The sequence below is a fragment of the Bombina bombina genome, chromosome 7 (genome assembly GCF_027579735.1).
Source record: "Bombina bombina isolate aBomBom1 chromosome 7, aBomBom1.pri, whole genome shotgun sequence".
NCBI classification, from domain to species: Eukaryota; Metazoa; Chordata; class Amphibia; order Anura; family Bombinatoridae; genus Bombina; species Bombina bombina.
In genome coordinates, this window is record NC_069505.1 from 573030589 (window position 1) to 573053188 (window position 22600).

General features: G+C 38.7%; 1 protein-coding gene across 1 annotated transcript in view; it reads left to right on the forward strand.

Moving 5' to 3' along the window:
- Positions 1 to 12718, forward strand: part of CSNK2B (casein kinase 2 beta) — a 49086-nt gene extending 36368 nt beyond the window's left edge. The window contains exons 4-7 of the mRNA XM_053721973.1: positions 5907 to 6022; positions 10847 to 10922; positions 11175 to 11364; positions 12449 to 12718. Of these exons, the coding sequence (XP_053577948.1) occupies positions 5907 to 6022; positions 10847 to 10922; positions 11175 to 11364; positions 12449 to 12539 (473 nt within the window). The 3' untranslated portion in view covers positions 12540 to 12718. The remainder of the gene's footprint in view (positions 1 to 5906; positions 6023 to 10846; positions 10923 to 11174; positions 11365 to 12448) is intronic.
- Positions 12719 to 22600: the final 9882 nt, after the last annotated feature.

Genomic DNA, 22600 nt, shown 5'->3' on the forward strand with positions numbered 1-22600 from the left:
ATAGGGGTTAAATGTAAAAACGGCTCCGGTTCCGTTATTTTAAGAGTTAAAGCTTTCAAATTTGGTGTGCAATACTTTTAAGGCTTTAAGACACTGGTGAAATTTTGGTGAATTTTGAACAATTCCTTCATACTTTTTCGCATATTCAGTAATAAAGTGTGTTCAGTTTAAAATTTAAAGTGACAGTAACGGTTTTATTTTAAAACGTTTTTTGTGCTTTGTTATCAAGTTTATGCCTGTTAACATGTCTGAACCATCAGATAGACGATGTTCTGTATGTTTGGAAGCCAAGGTTCCTCCCCATTTAAATATATGTGATGAATGTGACTTAGTGTCCAGACAAAGTAGGGACAATGATGCCACTGATAATGATGTTGCCCAAAATGATTCCTCAAGCGAGGGGAGTAAGCATGGTACTGCATCATCCCCTTCTGTGTCTACACCAGTCTTGCCCACACAAGAGGCCCCTAGTACATCTAGTGCGCCAATCCTTCTTACTATGCAACAATTAACGGCTGTAATGGATAATTCTATTAAAAACATTTTGTCCAAAATGCCTACTTATCAGAGAAAGCGCGATTGCTCTGTTTTAGATACTGAAGAGCATGAGGACGCTGATGATAATGGTTCTGACGTACCCTCACGCCAATCTGAAGGGGCCAGCAGGGAGGTTTTGTCTGAGGGAGAAATTTCAGATTCAGGAAAAATTTCTCAACAAGCTGAACCTGTTATTATTTTTAAATTTAAATTGGAACATCTCCGCGCTCTGCTTAAGGAGGTGTTATCTACTCTGGATGATTGTGACAATTTGGTCATTCCAGAGAAATTATGTAAGATGGACAAGTTCCTAGAGGTCCCGGTGCCCCCCGATGCTTTTCCTATACCCAAGCGGGTGGCGGACATTGTAAATAAGGAATGGGAAAGGCCCGGCATACCTTTTGTTCCTCCCCCTATATTTAAAAAGTTATTTCCTATGGTCGACCCCAGAAAGGACTTATGGCAGACAGTCCCCAAGGTCGAGGGGGCGGTTTCTACTCTAAACAAATGCACTACTATCCCTATAGAAGATAGTTGTGCTTTCAAAGATCCTATGGATAAAAAATTAGAGGGTTTGCTTAAAAAGATGTTTGTTCAGCAAGGTTTCCTTCTACAACCAATTTCATGCATTGTTCCTGTCACTACAGCAGCGTGTTTCTGGTTAGAAGAACTAGAAAAGTCGCTCAATAAAGACTCTTCATATGAGGAGGTTATGGACAGAGTTCAAGCACTTAAGTTGGCTAACTCTTTTATCTTAGACGCCACTTTGCAATTAGCTAGATTAGCGGCGAAAAATTCAGGTTTTGCAATTGTGGCGCGCAGAGCGCTTTGGCTAAAGTCTTGGTCAGCGGATGTGTCCTCCAAGAACAAATTGCTTAAAATCCCTTTCAAAGGTAAAACGCTATTTGGCCCTGACTTGAAAGAGATTATTTCAGACATCACTGGGGGAAAGGGCCACGCCCTTCCTCAGGATAGGTCTTTTAAGGCTAAAAATAAGCCAAATTTTCGTCCCTTTCGCAGAAACGGACCAGCCTCAAATTCTACACCCTCTAAGCAAGAGGGTAATAGTTCTCAAACCAAACCAGCCTGGAGACCAATGCAAGGCTGGAACAAGGGTAAGCAGGCCAAGAAACCTGCCACTGCTACTAAAACAGCATGAAGTGTTGGCCACCGATCCGGGACCGGATCTGGTGGGGGGCAGACTCTCTCTCTTTGCTCAGGCTTGGGCAAGAGATGTTCAGGATCCTTGGGCGCTAGAAATAGTTTCTCAAGGTTATCTCCTGGAATTCAAGGAACTACCCCCAAGGGGAAGGTTCCACAGGTCTCAATTGTCTTCAGACCAAATAAAAAGACAGGCATTCTTACATTGTGTAGAAGACCTGTTAAGAATGGGAGTGATTCATCCTGTTCCATTAGGAGAACAAGGGATGGGGTTTTACTCCAATCTGTTCATAGTTCCCAAAAAAGAGGGAACATTCAGACCAATTTTAGATCTCAAGATTCTAAACAAATTTCTCAGGGTTCTATCGTTCAAAATGGAAACCATTCGAACAATTCTTCCTACCATCCAGGAAGGTCAATTCATGACCACGGTGGATTTAAAGGATGCGTATCTACATATTCCTATCCACAAGGAACATCATCGGTTCCTAAGGTTTGCCTTTCTGGACAAGCATTACCAGTTTGTGGCACTTCCATTCGGATTAGCCACTGCTCCAAGGATTTTCACAAAGGTACTAGGGTCCCTTCTAGCGGTGCTAAGACCAAGGGGCATTGCAGTAGTACCTTACTTGGACGACATACTGATTCAAGCGTCGTCTCTGTCAAAAGCAAAGGCTCATACGGACATTGTCCTAGCCTTTCTCAGATCTCACGGGTGGAAGGTGAACATAGAAAAAAGTTCTCTGTCCCCGTCAACAAGAGTTCCCTTCTTGGGAACAATAATAGACTCCTTAGAAATGAAGATTTTTCTGACAGAGGCCAGAAAATCAAAACTTCTAAGCTCTTGTCAAGTACTTCATTCTGTTCTTCTTCCTTCCATAGCGCAGTGCATGGAAGTAATAGGTTTGATGGTTGCGGCAATGGACATAGTTCCTTTTGCACAAATTCATCTAAGACCATTACAACTGTGCATGCTCAGACAGTGGAATGGGGATTATACAGACTTGTCTCCGACGATCCAAGTAGATCAGGGAACCAGAGATTCACTCCGTTGGTGGCTGACCCTGAACAACCTGTCACAGGGAATGAGCTTCCGCAGACCAGAGTGGGTCATTGTCACGACCGACGCCAGTCTGGTGGGCTGGGGCGCGGTCTGGGAACCCCTGAAAGCACAGGGTCTATGGTTTCGGGAAGAATCTCTTCTCCCGATAAACATTCTGGAACTGAGAGCGATATTCAATGCTCTCAAAGCTTGGCCTCAACTAGCAAAGGCCAAATTCATAAGGTTTCAATCAGACAACATGACGACTGTTGCATATATCAACCATCAGGGGGGAACAAGGAGTTCCCTGGCGATGGAAGAAGTGAACAAAATAATTCAATGGGCGGAGAATCACTCCTGCCACTTGTCTGCAATCCACATCCCAGGAGTGGAAAATTGGGAAGCGGATTTTCTGAGTCGTCAGACTTTCCATCCGGGGGAGTGGGAACTCCATCCGGAAATCTTTGCCCAAATAACTCAATTATGGGGCATTCCAGACATGGATCTGATGGCGTCTCGTCAGAACTTCAAGGTTCCTTGCTACGGGTCCAGATCCAGGGATCCCAAGGCGACTCTAGTAGATGCACTAGTAGCACCTTGGACCTTCAACCTAGCCTATGTATTCCCACCGTTTCCTCTCATTCCCAGGCTGGTAGCCAGGATCAATCAGGAGAGGGCTTCGGTGAACTTGATAGCTCCTGCGTGGCCACGCAGGACTTGGTATGCAGACCTGGTGAATATGTCATCGGCTCCACCATGGAAGCTACCTTTGAGACAGGACCTTCTTGTTCAAGGTCCATTCGAACATCCGAATCTGGCTTCACTCCAACTGACTGCTTGGAGATTGAACGCTTGATTTTATCAAAGCGTGGTTTTTCAGATTCTGTCATTGATACTCTTATTCAGGCTAGAAAGCCTGTAACTAGGAAAATTTACCATAAAATATGGAAAAAATATATCTGTTGGTGTGAATCTAAAGGATTCCCATGGAACACGATAAAAATTCCTAAGATTCTATCCTTTCTACAAGAGGGTTTGGAGAAAGGATTATCTGCAAGTTCTTTGAAGGGACAGATTTCTGCTTTATCTGTCTTACTTCACAAAAAGCTGGCGGCTGTGCCAGATGTTCAAGCTTTTGTTCAGGCTCTGGTTAGAATCAAGCCTGTTTACAAACCTTTGACTCCTCCTTGGAGTCTCAATTTAGTTCTTTCAGTTCTTCAAGGGGTTCCGTTTGAACCCTTACATTCCGTAGATATTAAGTTACTATCTTGGAAAGTTTTGTTTTTGGTTGCAATTTCTTCTGCTAGAAGAGTTTCAGAGTTATCTGCTCTGCAGTGTTCTCCTCCTTATCTGGTGTTCCATGCAGATAGGGTGGTTTTGCGTACTAAACCTGGTTTTCTTCCGAAAGTTGTTTCTAACAAAAATATTAACCAGGAGATAGTTGTGCCTTCTTTGTGTCCGAATCCAGTTTCAAAGAAGGAACGTTTGTTACACAATTTGGATGTAGTTCGTGCTCTAAAATTCTATTTAGAGGCTACAAAGGATTTCAGACAAACATCATCTTTGTTTGTTGTTTATTCCGGTAAAAGGAGAGGTCAAAAAGCAACTTCTACCTCTCTCTCTTTTTGGCTTAAAAGCATCATCCGATTGGCTTATGAGACTGCCGGACGGCAGCCTCCTGAAAGAATCACAGCTCACTCCACTAGGGCTGTGGCTTCCACATGGGCCTTCAAGAACGAGGCTTCTGTTGACCAGATATGTAAGGCAGCGACTTGGTCTTCACTGCACACTTTTGCCAAATTTTACAAATTTGATACTTTTGCTTCTTCGGAGGCTATTTTTGGGAGAAAGTTTTTGCAAGCCGTGGTGCCTTCCATTTAGGTGACCTGATTTGCTCCCTCCCTTCATCCGTGTCCTAAAGCTTTGGTATTGGTTCCCACAAGTAAGGATGACGCCGTGGACCGGACACACCTATGTTGGAGAAAACAGAATTTATGCTTACCTGATAAATTACTTTCTCCAAAGGTGTGTCCGGTCCACGGCCCGCCCTGGTTTTTTTAATCAGGTCTGATGAATTATTTTCTCTAACTACAGTCACCACGGTATCATATGATTTCTCCTATGCATATTCCTCCTTTACGTCGGTCGAATGACTGGGGTAGGCGGAGCCTAGGAGGGATCATGTGACCAGCTTTGCTGGGCTCTTTGCCATTTCCTGTTGGGGAAGAGAATATCCCACAAGTAAGGATGACGCCGTGGACCGGAAACACAGTTGGAGAAAGTAATTTATCAGGTAAGCATAAATTCTGTTTTTTGGGCCATTAAATCTGTTTATTAACTTCCCAGTACCCAGGTAGGCTTCCAGCTGTAAAGTAGCAGCTTTTGGAGCACGGCTCTGACGTACAATAATACAAATAAGAGCAATTTCTATTGGCAGAACAGAAGTGAACAATTTTTAGTTAAGTCTCCACTCCAGCTTAAAATGAAATGGGAACATGCAGTATGAAAAACGCCACAAGATGGTGTATGGGTAGGAATTGGAGGTATCGGTGCATTTGTACAAGTACTCATGCAAATACTTGAAATCGGCACTGATACTAGTATCGGTATCGGTGCAACCCTAATGTTTACTATTGAGGTTCCAGATGGTGTTGTTATATATACTGTATAATATATATATATATATCTCCCTTTAAAACCTGAAAATGGTGGAAGGGTTATGAAATTATGCTGATACCCTTCCTAAAGGGCCACTAAACTCAAAATTAAACTTTTGTGGTTCAGATAACATATACTTCCTCTATCAAAACATGCACGTTCTTTTTATATGCACACTTTGAGCTACACCTCCTACTGAGCATGTGCAAGAGTTCCGTGTATGCATTTTGTGATTGACTGATGGCTCTCACATGATACGGGGAGGAGGGAAAATTGGATGAACTTGAAATTTTGATAGAAAATGTTGTACTGCTTATTTCAAATGTAAACAAAGTGCTGTTGCATTGTCTTGTGCATTTGTCAGTTATTCAATTCCACTTTTTAGCGATCCTCTAAGTTTATATGGGTGTATAGTACTATCCTAGGGGGCAATGAGTACCCCCTCACCTTTGTCCACATCTTGTTTTAAATTCCCTAACCCACAATTATCGTTACTATTCTCTTGCAGATGAAGAGTTGGAGGATAACCCTAATCAGAGCGACCTCATTGAGCAGGCAGCAGAAATGTTATACGGACTGATCCACGCACGCTATATTCTGACCAACAGAGGCATTGCACAGATGGTGAGACTGCACTAAGCGTGGTTTATTGCTTTTGTATTGAAGGGATAAAAAGGTTAAAATGCAGTTTATTTCAATTTGAAAGTAAGCATTTTTGCAGTATACTTCCATTAGCAAAAACGTTATTACTGTTTTTCTACAGCATACGCACATATGCTGTAAGGGGCCCATGGATCTGTAATCAAACGGCACACCTTAGAGAGCTGGCAGTGATGTGAATTGCTTCTGAAGACTTAATTTGTGTCCTACAACTCACTGCTTACTTTCTGAGAAGGTGTGTGGTATTGAATACTATTGCATAGGCCCTCACAGTACGTGCACACATTCACAGGTGTCATTTCAAGCTACTTTGAGTATGGCTTGTTGATGTGTAGTTTTTGACCTTTTTTGTATATTCCTAAACTCATCTACCTTAAAGATCTAAAGGGTTAGATCCCTTTGTGCATTATATATGAATTAAAAGAAGCGTCTAATATTTTTTACATTTTCTGATTCATGCAAGTTTAATTTTGACTTTTTTATTTTTTTCTAATTTAAAAAAACAAACAAACTTTTTTGGTATAAAAGCTTCTTTTTGTCTTTATCAACCAGTGAGCAAGCTGCCTTTAGGGGGCAACTTCTGCATAAACACACTCTTTCTTAGTTAGCCTCGGTATAATTTAAAATCGCTTTATCGAAACATGTTAAATAGTTTTGGATAAAAATGTTCTTGTATGTGCCTAATTGTTTTGTGTGCTTTAACACAAATTATGATAGCACCCCACTTATCAGTTTTATGAGCCACCTGTTGCTAAATGAAGTGGTTCCCGATAACATGGTGTAGTTTTCCGTTTGTTCACATATTTAGCATTTGAAGTGAAATGAAGTAGCGTTAAATTGTAAGATGTTCTGTTTACAGAAAGTGATGATAATCCCACCTTTTTGTTTTGTGATATTGAAACCATACAATTAATATATATATATATATATATATATATATATATATATATATTTTTTTTTTTAAACATGTTAAACTATTAAAACTGTTAGGAAGTGCTTGGGTTTATGTCCATTCTACAAAAAATAAACTACTTTGTTAGTCACTTTTAATTTCTATTTGTCCTAATCACCTACTAAATGGTTAAACCAGTAGGCACATAGTGACCAGCATGCTCTTATGTTATCCCCAATAAAATATACTTCTAGATAAGCCAATCAGAGGGACCTTCTACAGGCACTGACACCCCATGTATCCTTTTGTTGGCATAACACAGTAGCAAGGATGTGCTATAGGGTTAAACATGGGATATAAGTGGATTCATAAAAAAAAGCTTATTTAAGCAGTACAGTTTGTATTGTTACTTTTTGGAAAGGAGATTTTAGTCACAATTTCTGTCACATTTTTATGTAGTAATGTTCTATTGCTTAGTTTAAATGTTCATTTTTCTATTAGTGTGTCTTGCTTTACTATGTGCTTAAAGGGGTTAAAAAAAATAAATTATGAAAAGGATTGCGGGTCCTGAGCAGGACCTGTGAGCCAATCAGGAGCTTCATTTGCATGTGGACACCAGTCTTTGGGGCCTACTCAGCAGCTACAGTGTGATAAGAGGAGTTTAGCTACTAAACCCCCCAGCATGATAAACCAAAAATTTCAATTACATTTTGTTTCATCATCTTTTCTTAATGGCCCAGGGAAGCCTTTTTTTTTCTTATTTTGCTATCTTAGCAATGACTTTCGGACTATTACTTGACTGTTACTTGACCTGTCAAATCTGCATCTTGAAGTGTTCTCTTCACAGTTGAAAGTGAGACTCTTACTTTGACCAGTGTTAAGCTGTGCTTGAGCCGCATATCACGCAAGGTGTTGATTCTCAGAAACTTGTTATCTGACTCTGGACAGGAAGAAGTCTGACAGACCCAAAGCCACAACAAAGTATCCTCCATTTTCTAAGTGCCTTTTGATGGTGTAGGAAACTACTCGCTTTCACCTTGGCTTTTTTTGCAATTTCTCTGAAGGAAATGCAGACACACTTTAGGGTTATAAACATCTACATACATTATTTTTCAGTTTTTGGTATCCTAAACCTACTACTTTATCCTCTGGCAGTTTACCGCTTACCTTTGTAACATCACATTATTTACTGGGCTTGAAGTGTATAAATTTCAACAAAAACTGAAAAAAATGTAAATGTTCTAAAACTGTTGACTGGTAGTGTCTGTGTGTTTTAAGGAACATAACTTAAGGCTGGTGTCCACTGAGAGGTTGATTTTAGCTCCTGCCTCTTGGTTTATATAGCTTTTCTATAGCTGGTACTGCAGTATCAATATTTTCAGTATAGGTTTGTCAGTATATGGCCGGATTATAATACAATATATTTAGTAATTATTCTTTAAAATAAAACCCCAATAAAATGCATATACGAAACAATAAAATTAATGTAAATTCCTAAATACTTTATATTAGTTAAAATTTATAGACACATTGAAATATATTTGTAGAAAGCTAGACCTGAATCAATTCTATACACGTTTAAACTATTATAATATGCTATGCAAAGATCATAAACGTTGCCTTATTCACAATAGTCTCTCAAATCAGAGTTGCATTTAAAATACCACAATGAGATACCAGAATCTGAGTCACTAACATTCAGGCAGTACAATCCGCTATATAGCCACAATTTATCTTATATCATTCCAATTTAAAACATCAGAAATTGTATATATATTATTTGTGCAAGCAACCAATTCCAATGCCAAATTATCTAAGCTGAAATAAATCCTTAATTACTTACAATTAAGACCAATTCTAATAAAAATATATATATATTTGCAAAGATAAATTACTTAGCACTAAGGATTAGTTTTAAAATACACAGGCTATGAAATACAAGTTTTAAAATACAAATATGCTCTTTAAATCTATTAACTGCAGTTTAGTTATAGTTACTAAATACCTTTTGATTTCAATATTATATATATATCAATCGCGTATACTTCACCCAAAATGACCAAATCAATAGTTCAGCTTCAAAACTTGTTTCACCTCATATGAAAATAAGGATATTTGCAATGTGGATAAGAAAAGGTAGCACAATTTGCTTAAAGTAACTGTATTCCAACGCAGCCAATTATTCAGTTACTAGTCCTCCAGCAAAAGTCAGCCCCTTTTCTCCTTTTGCATTCAGCTTATATTAATATCTTATATATTATATATCTTAATTTCTTATATATTATATATCTTAATCATTGATGAAACAATATGGGAGGCCCTTCGGAGCTGAACATCTCATTGGTCACCTCTGAGGTGCCTCTCTGAGCTGTAATTCCGTCTCTGATCTATAGGTGGCAGCAGACACCCAGAAATGCATATCAAACATTGTTAACAATTTAATACATTCTTATAAAGTGATTATTTATCATACTATAACTTTTTGCATTAATAAAACTCTTTTCAGTATCTATATTTCATTTAGCATAACAAAAAATGTACCAAACATTATTTTATCAATTTCTATGTTAAAATAGAAAATATCCACATATGTCTGTTTATGACTACTATTCATGGAACATCTTTTCTGAAAAACAAGGGACAGATATTATTTTGAAATTAGTCTATCATTTATACATTTATTATATAGATACTTATTTAGAGATCTCATCTCCACATCAGTTCCTCCTGTAGTTTTCACTAGATTTCTGGAAAACAGAGAAAAATGTGTTTATCTTGAATTCAATGGGTCAGTATTTTATATATACTAATGTAGTTATTCATTTAATTTATTACAATTTGAATTGCATTTCCCCAGATCCCTATGTAGACATGTAATACAGTATTTAAAAAATATATATTATGGCTAAATGTTTTAGAGCCAGAAGAAAGGGTCAGTGACAATCTGATAGGGATTTAGCTTCACACCATAGCAGGAAGTGTTTCTTTTGAAGTGGCCTTTCTAAGATTACTTTGAAAACCATTCCTTTGAGGAATGGGATACAGGCCTATGATTCATCCTGTGTAATCAAAAGAAGTGTGGGCTAAATTACACACTGTGACATTTTGGAGTTTTACCAATTAAATGAAATATTTGGTGTACACAGCCATATTATTAATACTCAGATACCTTGACAGGTTGTGATTTCAACAGGCAAAATAGATGATTGGAAACACATTAAAGTGGAGAATTATTTTACAGTATAATGTCCCTTTAAAAGGACAGTGCAGTGTAATTTCTCACTTTTAATGTGTTCCCAATGACCTGTTTTACCTATTTGAGTAAATTAAATTGTTTACAAATGGCTCCTTCACCTTTTTATTTTCTCATTTGAAATAGCAGATTTAGCTTGTTGTATCCCACCTATACTGATCATTTCTGTACTTTTAAGATCTGGTTACAAAAAAAATGTAAGCAAGAAGGTTTATTTAAATTTCATATCTAGATTAAAAAGTAACTTATACCGCATCTTCATTACAACTGATAAAATAAACTCCATTTAAAATATCATTCCAGATCTGTTTTTATAAGGAGGAAGGGTTTACCATTACTTAAATATTAGCTAGAATTTTAGGCAGGTGGTCAGTAGAAGCAGCTATGTGGTGTGCCCATTAAATAGGTCCTAAGGAGAAGACTGATACGTAAATTAATAAGGAATTCTAAGTTTATAAAAATTAATTTGTTGAATTTTTAACAGTAACAGATAATTTGTTTAGTCATATTAGTTCATATTATTGTCAAATTTGCTTACATATCTGAGGCTGCTAACCTGGAAAGACTGATATTTGCAGATATTCCCATTATATTGTAGAGGTGAACACTGTTGAGATTACACACTATGTTTCTTTCTTTGCAGCTGGAGAAATATCAGCAGGGAGATTTTGGCTACTGTCCACGCGTTTACTGTGAGAATCAGCCAATGCTGCCTATTGGTAAGAGCCTTTGAGCCTTTTGTGTGCCTCCCTGTCCTTAGTCTGTTGTGGTGGATTCTCTGTTTCTTCAATTTTTCTGTTTTTCTATATTTGTCTTCCCCGTTGGAACTACAGCTCAATAATCCCTGCGCACCAGTCTGACCCCTGCTTAATAATAATTATTTTCCACCCTAACCTCACGTTTATATTTTAAAGTGCTTCTAATGTTGCATACACCTTTATCTCTTAAATCAACCTTCCCCCATCACCTAGGTCTCTCTGATATTCCTGGTGAAGCTATGGTTAAACTCTATTGCCCAAAATGTATGGACGTTTACACACCTAAGTCCTCACGCCACCACCACACAGACGGAGCATACTTTGGTACTGGATTCCCTCACATGTTGTTCATGGTTCACCCTGAGTATCGGCCCAAGAGACCAGCCAATCAGTTTGTTCCTAGGTGAGTAGCAATGTTCACTGCATAAAATTATGGGATGAATGAAAGGTGCATGGATAATTAAATAAATTGGAAGCATAGAGGTGTATCTTGGTGATGAAGTGAACTTGTATAGTATGGAGAGAAAGCATGTAGAACATAGGTTACTATGATGGGAGTGGAGGAGATTAGATTAATGTGCAAGGTGTGATAGAGGGATGTTAATAAACGATGAACAAGTCAGGGGTGGTTATTATGGAGAGAGGGTGGAGAACAAAATACATTTAGATGGTTATGATTAGGGGACGATGCTAGATGGATGTCAAGGACGTGACAGGGAGACGGCAGTGGAGAGCAGTGATTTGCTGATGGTGGGAGAAGAGATTGTCATAGGAGAGTTGAAGGTGGTCTTGATTTTGAGCCCTGGTGGAAAACTGGAAGATTCCTTTGGGGGTGGTAAAATTGTGAGGATAGACAGTTGACAGTTATGGTGAAATGTGTGTTAGGGTAGGTAAGACTGAGGCATCCAATACGGGTGGGTGGGGGGGGGGTGAGCAGATTGTGTCCTGGTTGGAAACGGTGTAATAGGAAAGACTGTAAAATGACAGCAATCGGTCAGAACATATTGAGGAAAGACAGGCAGCAACTGTGATGGGAAGGGCATGATGTTAGAGGAGGAGATTAAGTTGACCATGATGGGGGTGTGTGATTTTGGAAGACATCAGACAATTGGTAGGGAGTGAAATTGGAAGGTAGATAATGTGGCAATGATAGAGAGTGTGAAATGTGGAAGATACAGCTGCAATTATTGAGATGGCATGATAAGGGGGCATACAGAGGGGCCATTATGGAGAGGATGTTTTGCTAGAGAAAAGATTGATATGAGAGAGACAAGGTAGCCATGATGTTTATAGTGTAATAAGCCAGAGAGAGAGGCAGCCATGGGTAAGGGGAACATGGTAATGTCGTGTGTGCAAATAGAGACCTTGAGAAGAAGTGTTGTGATAGGTATAGCAGACCATAATGGTAGGGGGTGGGGCAAGAATGATGGGAAAGGTACGCAAGTGATTATATATCTGTTCTTACAAGTGTTTCTTTTCTCCCTAAGGTTATACGGTTTCAAGATTCACCCCATGGCATACCAGCTTCAGCTACAAGCAGCAAGCAATTTCAAAAGTCCAGTAAAAACCTTGCGCTGAAACCCAATCTGGGTCTGCTGATGGAATGTCATCCCCCAGAGACCTTTACAAACTCCGTACCTTGTTAGAGTGCAAGTACACTATATCAGTGTAAAATTTCCCCAAGCCCCCCTTCTTTTGGTTTTATTCCCATTATAGTGTACTTTTACAGCTGTGGTTAAATAAAATTATATCGAGTTGTTGGCTGTGTGGTTCTTACAAGGGGAATTTTAATTGGTTAGTCTTTTTAAAGAGGTGCAAATGGGATTGACTATGTCATGACTTTACCACGGCAATGAGTTGATCTTATAAAAAATGGTGGTATTTCCAACCGTGTACGAGCCTGGGGCATATTATAGCTCTTATATATGTGGATATTTAAATGGACATGAAAATGTTTTCATAATTCGGAGATAACTTTCCAGTTTACTTTGATTATAAAACTTGCTTTTGTTCTCTTGGTATCTTTTATTTAGATTTGAAATCATTTTTTATTAAACATTTTAACATTACAAATTGCATTTCGTTCTACAGTAAGTTTAGCCAAAGCAGCCTGTTTGAACAATGTTCGGATCAAAGTGAGTGTTCACTATTTCACAGATGCAACCCCTCAAGCATATATAGACCATTGGTAAGTTCTGCAAGAACATCCAAACCTGGACTTACGTTAGATCTTGCTCATTGGCTGGTCTTCTCAAACTTCCTTGACAAAGGTTCATCCAGAGTAGCGAGAACATGAAGAAAGTTCAACATAGAATTCAACAAGGCACAAAACCAATAAAAATAACTATTAATAGAAACAACAAATTGTCATGACCTGTATCATTTTCCATCTAAAAAAGTTTTATTACACTTAGTTGAAATATGAAGATGTATTAATATTAAACCTCAGGACTTAAGGATTATGACCACCAAATAGGAGTTAAAACATAAGTTGAATTATCAGATTCCCCACTCACTGTTAATTGAGTTTGCAACCTGTCTTTATGGAGTAACCAGTAGTACCACACCTTGCAGAAAGAGTCTGTGGTATTCTGGATATGTGCTGCTGTTTCGTACATAGAATATATATATTCAATTTTGTTTGATTTCCCCGCATGAAGGGACTTCAGACTTCCAGTACTTCGCTATATTTATTCTCACAGTGGTACAGATAATTCTTATGAAGGTATTTATATGGGAGTCAAACATAGTAAACCTTTCATTCAGTAAGGCCTGTGAAATGTTAAGTGAGATATGTTCATCTAATATAATACTCAACAGTTTGAAAGTGTCTCTCCATATTTTATGGACATTGGGACAATCCCACCACAAATGTAAGTTGGTTTCCACTGTGTTGCAGCCTCTAGAGCAATTTCTAGTACCCCCTTTTATTATATGTACTGTTTTCATAGGAGGGAGGTACCACCTAAACAAGGTTTTGATACAATTCTTTCATATCCGCAAGGGTTGTTTAGCTCTGTCAGTAGTAGATTGTATGGCAACATATATATTTGAAATCATATGTTTGGGTCTGATTTGTTGGATACGTATTTGTTCAAGTCTGCTCAGCGCAAATGATCCCATGTTTGCAATGAATTTACGAATTGCAATAATTTTTAAGTAGAGGAACCAATGTACCGGTAGAGGGTCTATTTTTTTTGTTTAAGTTGGTTGTAGGTCATGGGGGTGTTGTGAATAAGTATGTCTGCCCCCCTGTACAGTCCTTTATTTTCCCATTTTTGTATTAGGGGTCTATAGTCCTTATGTATTAAGTATTTCAGTGGAGTTAACAAGGATTGGATAGGCATGAGGGCCGTCTTTCCAGTAAAAGATTTCCATTGTTGTATGAAAAGTTTAGTAATTGAGAAGCGTATGTCATGTCCTACCAGTCCCTCAACTTTATTCCACAGTACGTCTTCTGGAGAACCAAGATCTTCCATATAGGCTTTTAAAGTAGGCCATATCACATCTTTGTTTTTCCTACCAAACATGGTAATTTGGGCAATTCTAGAGGCTTGGTAATATGACGAGTTAGTGTGAAATGGGATTCTAGCATTTTTTTTGCCTCTAAGAAAGCCATGGAGTACTGATTGGATTGAATCTAAATCCTGTTTTGGAACTTTAATTGGTAGTGCTCTAAATAAATATAGAATTCTTGTCAGAATGTTCATTTTAATAATGGAGAGCTTTCCATACCAAGATAATTTGAGTTTCTGCCATCTGAGAATATCTGATCTAATTGTTTTATATAAGGGAAAGAAATTTGTTTGATAGAGCTGTGGAGTTAACTTTATTCTCAGATATTGGATGCCAACTTTTGCCCATTTAATATCAAAATTAACCTCAATGAGTTTGATAGTGTGTTTTGGCATGGCTATTGGGAGGGCTTCACATGTATCTAAGTTTATTTTATAGCTTGAGATTGAAGAAAAAATATTTATGATGTCATATACGTTGGGTAAAGAAATCAGTGGCCTAGTAATAAGTAAGTAGGATATCATCCGCAAATAATGTTATTTTGTGGTTAAAGTGAAGGTCAATTTTCATGTGAAAGTGCCCGGTTTTTAAAAAAATACTATTAAAAACAAGGGCACTTTCATTCATGAAAATTGACATTTCAGCCGTTTTCTTTAAATATTACCTTTTCTTCTTAAAGTTGCTCCAGTGCTTTACTAGCCCGTCGCAAGTCTCTTCATACGTCAGCAATGACGATTCAGACATCCTCCAATCACGGCTTCCCCCCTGGGGTAATCATTGCCTGAGTGAATGCTGTGATTGGAGGAAGCCGGTTTCGTCATTTCTGGATAAGTAAACCAGGAAGAAGCAGGCGGGGCATTGTTTCAGAACGGTGATCTGGAGTTTCACAAGAACAAGGTAAGTATTTTTTAAAATACGGTGCTATGTCAATTTTCATGAATGAAAGTGACCCTGTTTTTAATAGTTTTTTTTTTTAGAAACCGGGGACTTTCACATGAAAATTGACCTTCACTTTAATTGACCCAATTTGCACACCTGTAATGTCTGGTGAATTTCTGATTGAAGTCGCCAGGGGCTCTATGCAGATAGCAAAGAGTAGGGGGGAAAGTAAATAAAATAAAAAAGTGCTGTCCAGAGTTCTGAACAAAAAAAGCTTAGATGCCTTTTTCAATTAAAGATAGAAAGAGAACGAAGAAAAATTGATATTAGGAGTAAATTAGAAAGTTGCTTAATATTGCATGCTCTATTTGAATCACGAAATGAAAAAATTGGGTTCCTTTAAAACTAGTACTAAAATCAATTCCACAGGTGAAAGTGGATATGAAAAAGAAACCAAATGGAGTTCTCTCACCTAAGCATCTTCTGTTGAAAATGCATACCATAGATATCATCCTGTGTGAAGGAGAAGAGAGGCATACGACCCGAGGTATTAATTTATAGATCAAGGGTCTTATTGATAAAGCAAAACAGACATAGACCCTCAAGACTTAAATTTCTTCCTAGTAATCCTTGTCCAGCTCGCTTTTAGTTTTGATTTTCTCAGTATCGACTTGTTAGTGCTGGTGTTGTCTTGTGAAGATAAAGGCAGCTCCGGTACATCCAGGCCCAGAGCTTTGCAGACAGTTGGAATCTTCTCCACTTCTCTTTAAGTGATGGTTCTGCTATCTTTTATTATTTGTAGAGCAGAAGGAAAGTTCCCATCTATAGACAATTTGGTTTTTCCTTAAGAGGGAGGTGAGAGGTCGGAGAGAACTTCGACGCTGCAGTGTCTTATGACAGGTCTTGAAAGAACAATTATATTTCCTTGAAATGTAAACGTGGGGTTTGAGCGAGCAGCTTTTATAACAGTTTAATAATAACATCCCTTGGGGGTAAATCGTCTTTAGGACGCGGTCTGAGAGCCCTATGAGCCCGTTCTATTTGAAATTCAGCACCTTCAGTTTCCCCTGTGATGGCGGCAAAAAGTTGTTTGAGGTAAGTGGGAAGTTCTTTTGCCCCTATAGCTTCAGGAATTCCTTTAAGGCGAATGTTTACCCTTCTTGTCCGGTTCTCTAAATCCTCCATTTTCTCCTCTAAGTCAGATATTATTTGTTGTTGGGAGGAGAGAGACTGATACTAAAGAAAGGTCATCAGAGATAGTTTTTTGATTGTTTTCCATTGTCTCTCTACTCGGCTTCCCATTTCAGCTATGTCATCCCTTTATGTCTTTTAAACTGGCTGTCACAGAAGAATGTAGATTTTCAATCTTGTTCCAGAGCTTCTCAAAGTTCAGTGAGATATCTTGTTTTGACTTTTGATAGAGGGACCAATGGCACTACTAAGTTAAACAAACGTTCCCATATAAGTGATTATCAAAGAATTTGTTGACATAATCTGGGGAGGTGCTTGTACGAAGTATATGCTAGAGACTCGTCGGTAAAGAACTGAAAAAAGAGTACAAATATAGCACTCATAACGTGATCATATTGTATTAGAATAAATATGGTGGTATAAGGCAGGAGGAATACATAAAACGTAACGTTTATTAAATTAGCTAAAAGGAAAAAAGAATTACACACTTTTAAAATATGCATATGCTTGTATAGAAAATTAATTATGAAAGAGTATGGAATCCGTGGCTTTAAATATTCTCTGTGAGTAAGGTTGCCTGGGATTCTTGTTTGACTGTAATTATTGAGGTATAGATATCCTACAATGGCTATAAATACGCTGGAGTGCCAAATTATTGGCAGATAATCTTTCCAGAGATACCAGATATATCTATTAATACCATTGGCTATAATAGTGTCTACCAGATTGTAGTTCAGAAGATACAACTATATAATTGAGGGGTGGTCAGTATTGTACCTCTTGTATAGAGATGCCCAAATGTGGACAAATAACCTTACTGAAAATGTCATATATACCCATTAATACCTTTTACTGAAATAGTGCTCACCTCATTGTGATTCAAAAGAGATCATTGCTTATACCTTTGCCTTGGGTTCCATTATTAAATTATTGACCATATAAATATCTTATTTTAGGTGAAATAGAGGGGTCGGAATATTATTATCGGTTATTTGTAGAGCGTCAACAGATTCCGCAACGCTATAAACAAATGCGGAGTACAACAAAACAATTATAGGGATCAAATGGGTAGAGGGCCCTGCCAAGAGTTGCACTGTTGTAGTCAGCGCTTAAGAAGGTGATCTACAAACAGCTGGACTCTTAGGCTTACATGCTAAGGGGGTTCAGGGGATAGCAATGGAGGAGAGCAACTGGTATAATAAAAGGTTAGCGTAGGTTGTATGCATCCCTGAACAGTAGAGTCTTTAGGGAGCACCTGAAGCTTTTAAAACTAGAAGAGAGTCTTGTGGAGTGAGGCAGAGAGTTCCACAAGATGGAAGCCAGTCTGGAGAAGTCCTGTAAACAGGAGTGTGATAAGGTGACAAGAGGGGAGGAGAGTAGGAGGTCGTGAGCAGAGCGAAGGGGACGGGAGGGAGAGTATCTTGAGACAAGGTCTGAGATATAGGGGGGAGCAGTGCAGTTGAGGGCTTTGTATGTCAGAATGAGAATTTTGTGTTTGATCCTAGAGGCAAGAGGAAGCCAGTAAAGGGATTGGCAGAGAGGTGCAGCAGATGAAGAGTGACGTGTAAGGAAGATAAGTCTGGCAGAGGCATTCATTATGGATTGTAAAGGAGCTAGGCGGCAGGTGAGGAGACCAGAGAGGACAGAGTTGCAGTAATCGAGGCGGGAAAGAATGAGAGTGTGGATTAAAATCTTAGTTGTGTCTTGTTTAAGGAAGTGTCTAATTTTAGAGATGTTTTTAAGGTGGAAGCGGCAGGCTTTAGCCAATGACTGAATGTGAGGAGTGAAAGAAAGATCTGAGTCAAATGTGACCTCGAGACATCGGGCATGCGGGGTAGGGGTAATGATGGAGTTGTCGACAGTTATAGAGAGATTGGGGGTGGAGAGTTTATAAGAAGGGGGGAAAATAAGGAGCTCAGTTTTGGAGAGATTTAGCTTGAGGTAGTGAGAGGACATCCAGTAAGTAAACCAGGAAGAAGCAGGCGGGGCATTGTTTCAGAACGGTGATCTGGCGTTTCACAAGAACAAGGTAAGTATTTTTAAAATACGGTGCTATGTCATTTTTCATGAATGAAAGTGACCCTGTTTTTAATAGTTTTTTTTTAGAAACCGGGCACTTTCACATGAAAATTGACCTTCACTTTAATTGACCCAATTTGCACACCTGTAATGTCTGGTGAATTTCTGATTGAAGTCGCCAGGGGCTCTATGCAGATAGCAAAGAGTAGGGGGGAAAGTGGGCAGCCTTGCCTCGTGTTATGTTACGGAAAAAAATATGTTGTCCCTCATTTGGAGCGTAAATGTTACATAAGAGAATATCTGTTCCCTGTATCTGGCCCTGAACTAAAATATATCTATCCTCTTTGTCTGAAATTGTCTCTCTGTGCGTAAATTGTAACGAGGAATGGATTAGTATGGAGACTCCCCCCCCCCCCCAATTGATGTGGTAGTATTGTGGGAAATCTTTGCTCCAGTATTTTGGGATGATCTAACTAGTAAAATTAGTTTCTTGTAAGTATATGATATTTGCACGCAAGTGTTTATATTGATTGAGGGCAGTGCGTCCCTTTATATCTGAGTGAAAACCTCTCACATGTGTTCGTAATGGTCATAATTCCCAATGGAGTATTTATTAAAATATGTAGTATATTGAGTAGGTTTCACGTTAAGTGTGTGTGAGAGTATGGTATCTATAAATCCTACCTGAACTCTTAAGCAACAGTCCTGGAATCCAAATGGAAACATCTTGTTTACAAGTATATGTTCGTTAACTATATATGTAAGTGGTACTTCAAGGGACACTGAACCCAAAATTTTTCTTTCGTGATTCAGATAGAGCATGCCATTTTAAGCAGCTTTCTAATTTACTCCTATTACATTTTCTTCATTCTCTTGGTATCTTTATTTGAAAAGCAAGAATGTAAGTTTAGATGCCGGCCCATTTTTGGTGAACAACCTGGGTTGTTCTTGCTGATTGGTGGATAAATTCACCCACCAATAAACAAGTGCTGTCCGTGGTGCTGAACCAAAAATTGGCCGGCTCCTTAGCTTAGATGCCTTCTTTGTCAAATAAAGATTGCAAGAGAACGAAGAAAAATGTATATTAGGAGTAAATTAGAAAGTTGCTTAAAGGGATAGTCTACACCAGAATTGTTATTGTTTTAAAAGATAGATAATCCCTTTTTTACCCATTCCCTAGTTTTGCATAACCAACACAGTTATATTTATATATTTTTTACCTCTGTGATTATCTTGTATCTAAGCCTCTGCAGACTGCCCCTTATTTCAGTTCTTTTGACAGACTTGCAGTTTAGCCAATCAGTGATGGCTCCCAGGCAACTTCACGTGCACGAGCACAGTGTTATCTATATGAAAAACATGAACTAACACCCTCTAGTGGTGAAAAACCTGTTAAAATGCATTGTTAAGAGGCGGCCTTCAAGGTCTAAGAAATTTAGCATATGAACCTCCTAGGTTAAGCTTTCAACTAAGAATACCAAGAGAACAAAGAAAAATTGGTGATAAAAGTAAATTGGAAAATTGTTTAAAATTACATGCCCTATCTGAATCATGAAAGTTTTTTTTGGACTAGACTGTCCCTTTAAAATTGCATGCTCTATCTGAATCACCAAACAACAGATTGGGGTTCAGTGTCCCTTTCATGACTTAAAAGAACAAAAATAACTTTACACAATAAAAAAAAAACAATGTGATACAGCTTAGCTGTAGACTTGACTATTTTATTGCATGGCAGTAGTAAATAAAAAAAAATATCCATAGCATAAGGCACCTCAAGTTAATAATACACATAACTATAGTTCATATCTGTCCGATGGAAGGGCATAAATGAGATGAATTGAGCTTAAAGGGACACTCAACCCAATTGTTTTCTTTTGTGATTCAGATAGAGCATGACCTTTTAATCAACTTTTTAATTTAATCCTATTACATTTTCTTCATTCTCTTGGTATCTTTATTTGAAATGCAAGAATGTAAGTTTAGATGCTGGCTCATTTTTGGTGAACAACCTGGGTTGTCCTTGCTGATTGGTGGATACATTCATCCACCAATAAAAAAGTGCTGTCCAGAGGTCTGAACAAAAACGCTTAGATGCCTTCTTTTTCAAATAAAGATAGCAAGAGAACGAAGAAAATTTGATATTAGGAGTAAATTAGAAAGTTGCTTAATATTGCATGCTCTATTTGAATCACGAAATGAAAAAATTTGGTTCAGTGTCCCTTTAAAACTAGTACTAAGGGCGGAGCCTGACTGTGCTCAGTGATGGCGGTGTAATCGCTGAGCTCCAGGAGCTAAGAATATAAAACAGTGATTTTAAGCTGTCTGAACAGTTGCCCTGAGACGGAAAACCTCAGCTTATAAGTCGGAGATATAGCCCTTGCTGATGGAGAGCTGATAAGCTGCAGAGAACAACTAGTACCTCAAACACAGAGACGGACATATGAGGCCTAACTAAGTGCTCTCACACGGAGCCACGTCCGGTTCTGCAGAGACGGAGATGCAGGCATGCCTCTGATAGGACTTAGCCGTTAACCCAGGCCACTGGACATCACAATAAGAGGTGAGCACCCCCGGAGGGTAGTGGACACTAACCGGTTAGCCTAGGGTTTGAAGCGCAAAATAAAGGTGACATGCAACCTGGCGGCAAATGGCGGTCTGAGGCAGCCACTTTTTTACACAAACGTCTATCATAAAACAACAACAATAAAGCAAGTCATAAGCAAGAAGGGAACATGAAGAGGCAGAAAACTGCAATAGTAACTCACAGCGAACAGCAGGCTAGAGAATTTGAGTTGAATCTATTGTAAGAAAATACGTGTGTGATACATGCTTTGGAGGGCTCCAGTGTCAAGCACGGCCCACATATATAACTATGGGGACATAAAATAAAGCAATAACTAAGTGAGGCTCCGGTACAGAAATTAAAAGAAAGGAAGATTTGAGCCGAAATAACTAAGATAGGCCACGTGTACCACTTCTACATTGTAAGGCTCTAACTTCTGTAATATTCCACACATGCAGCTATTGAGATACAAAACAGAGCGACGCAACATTAGAGCTATTGCTTACTAAGTATTAGAGGGAACTGCTCTATACAACATACCACAGTACCACTTTTCAAGGTCAATTACACAGATACCACTACAAGTGGAAGGCAGCAAGACATCTACCAAAATCTTTAATTATACGAGATGGCGGCTAAAAAACTGACAAAAGCAGACAAAGTTTCTAAGTCGCAGAATATCAACCCATATTTCAGACCCACCAAACTTAATAAACCTACAAATGATACTATAAGAGATGAAGATGGTGACTCTGAGCTGGAAACAGGCACTGTGGGGGCTGAGGGAGACCAAACACCGGCAACAAGGGCAGATTTGCGCCTACTAGTCTCAAAACAGGACATAGCAGCTAACTTTGAACATCTGTGGGAAAAGATAGACTCTATGCATACTTCTGTTACCGATAGTCTCACTGATATTAAGTCTGACATTAATGAATTAGGAGGCAGAATTGAAACTCTGGAAGAACAAAGGGAGGCTATATCAGAAGATCTCTCCTCAGTAACTGAGGCAGTCAACTCCCAACAACAATCTATCAATGAGCTTCAAGACAAAATCGAAGATCTTGAAAATAGGGGCAGGCGAAATAATATTAAAATGAAAGGCATACCAGAAACGGTCCTGAACAAAGAACTCCACATATACCTGCAACAGCTGTTCAGAGCCATTACTGGCGACAAAGATGATTCTACATATAACATTGAAAGAGCCCACAGAGCTCTCAGAGCAAGACCGAAAGATGATGCCCCACCGAGAGATGTCATTGTGAAGATGGTGATCTTTCAAGAAAAGGAGAAAATTATGTCTGCATCCCGACAAAATTCAACTTTTAAGTTTCAAGGTACAATTGTCCAATTCTTTCAGGACTTGAGCGTCAGAACCTTACAGAGAAGATTCCAGCTACGACCACTCACAGCTATGTTAAGGAGGCACCAGATCCAATACCGCTGGGGGTTCCCGTTCGCTTTACAC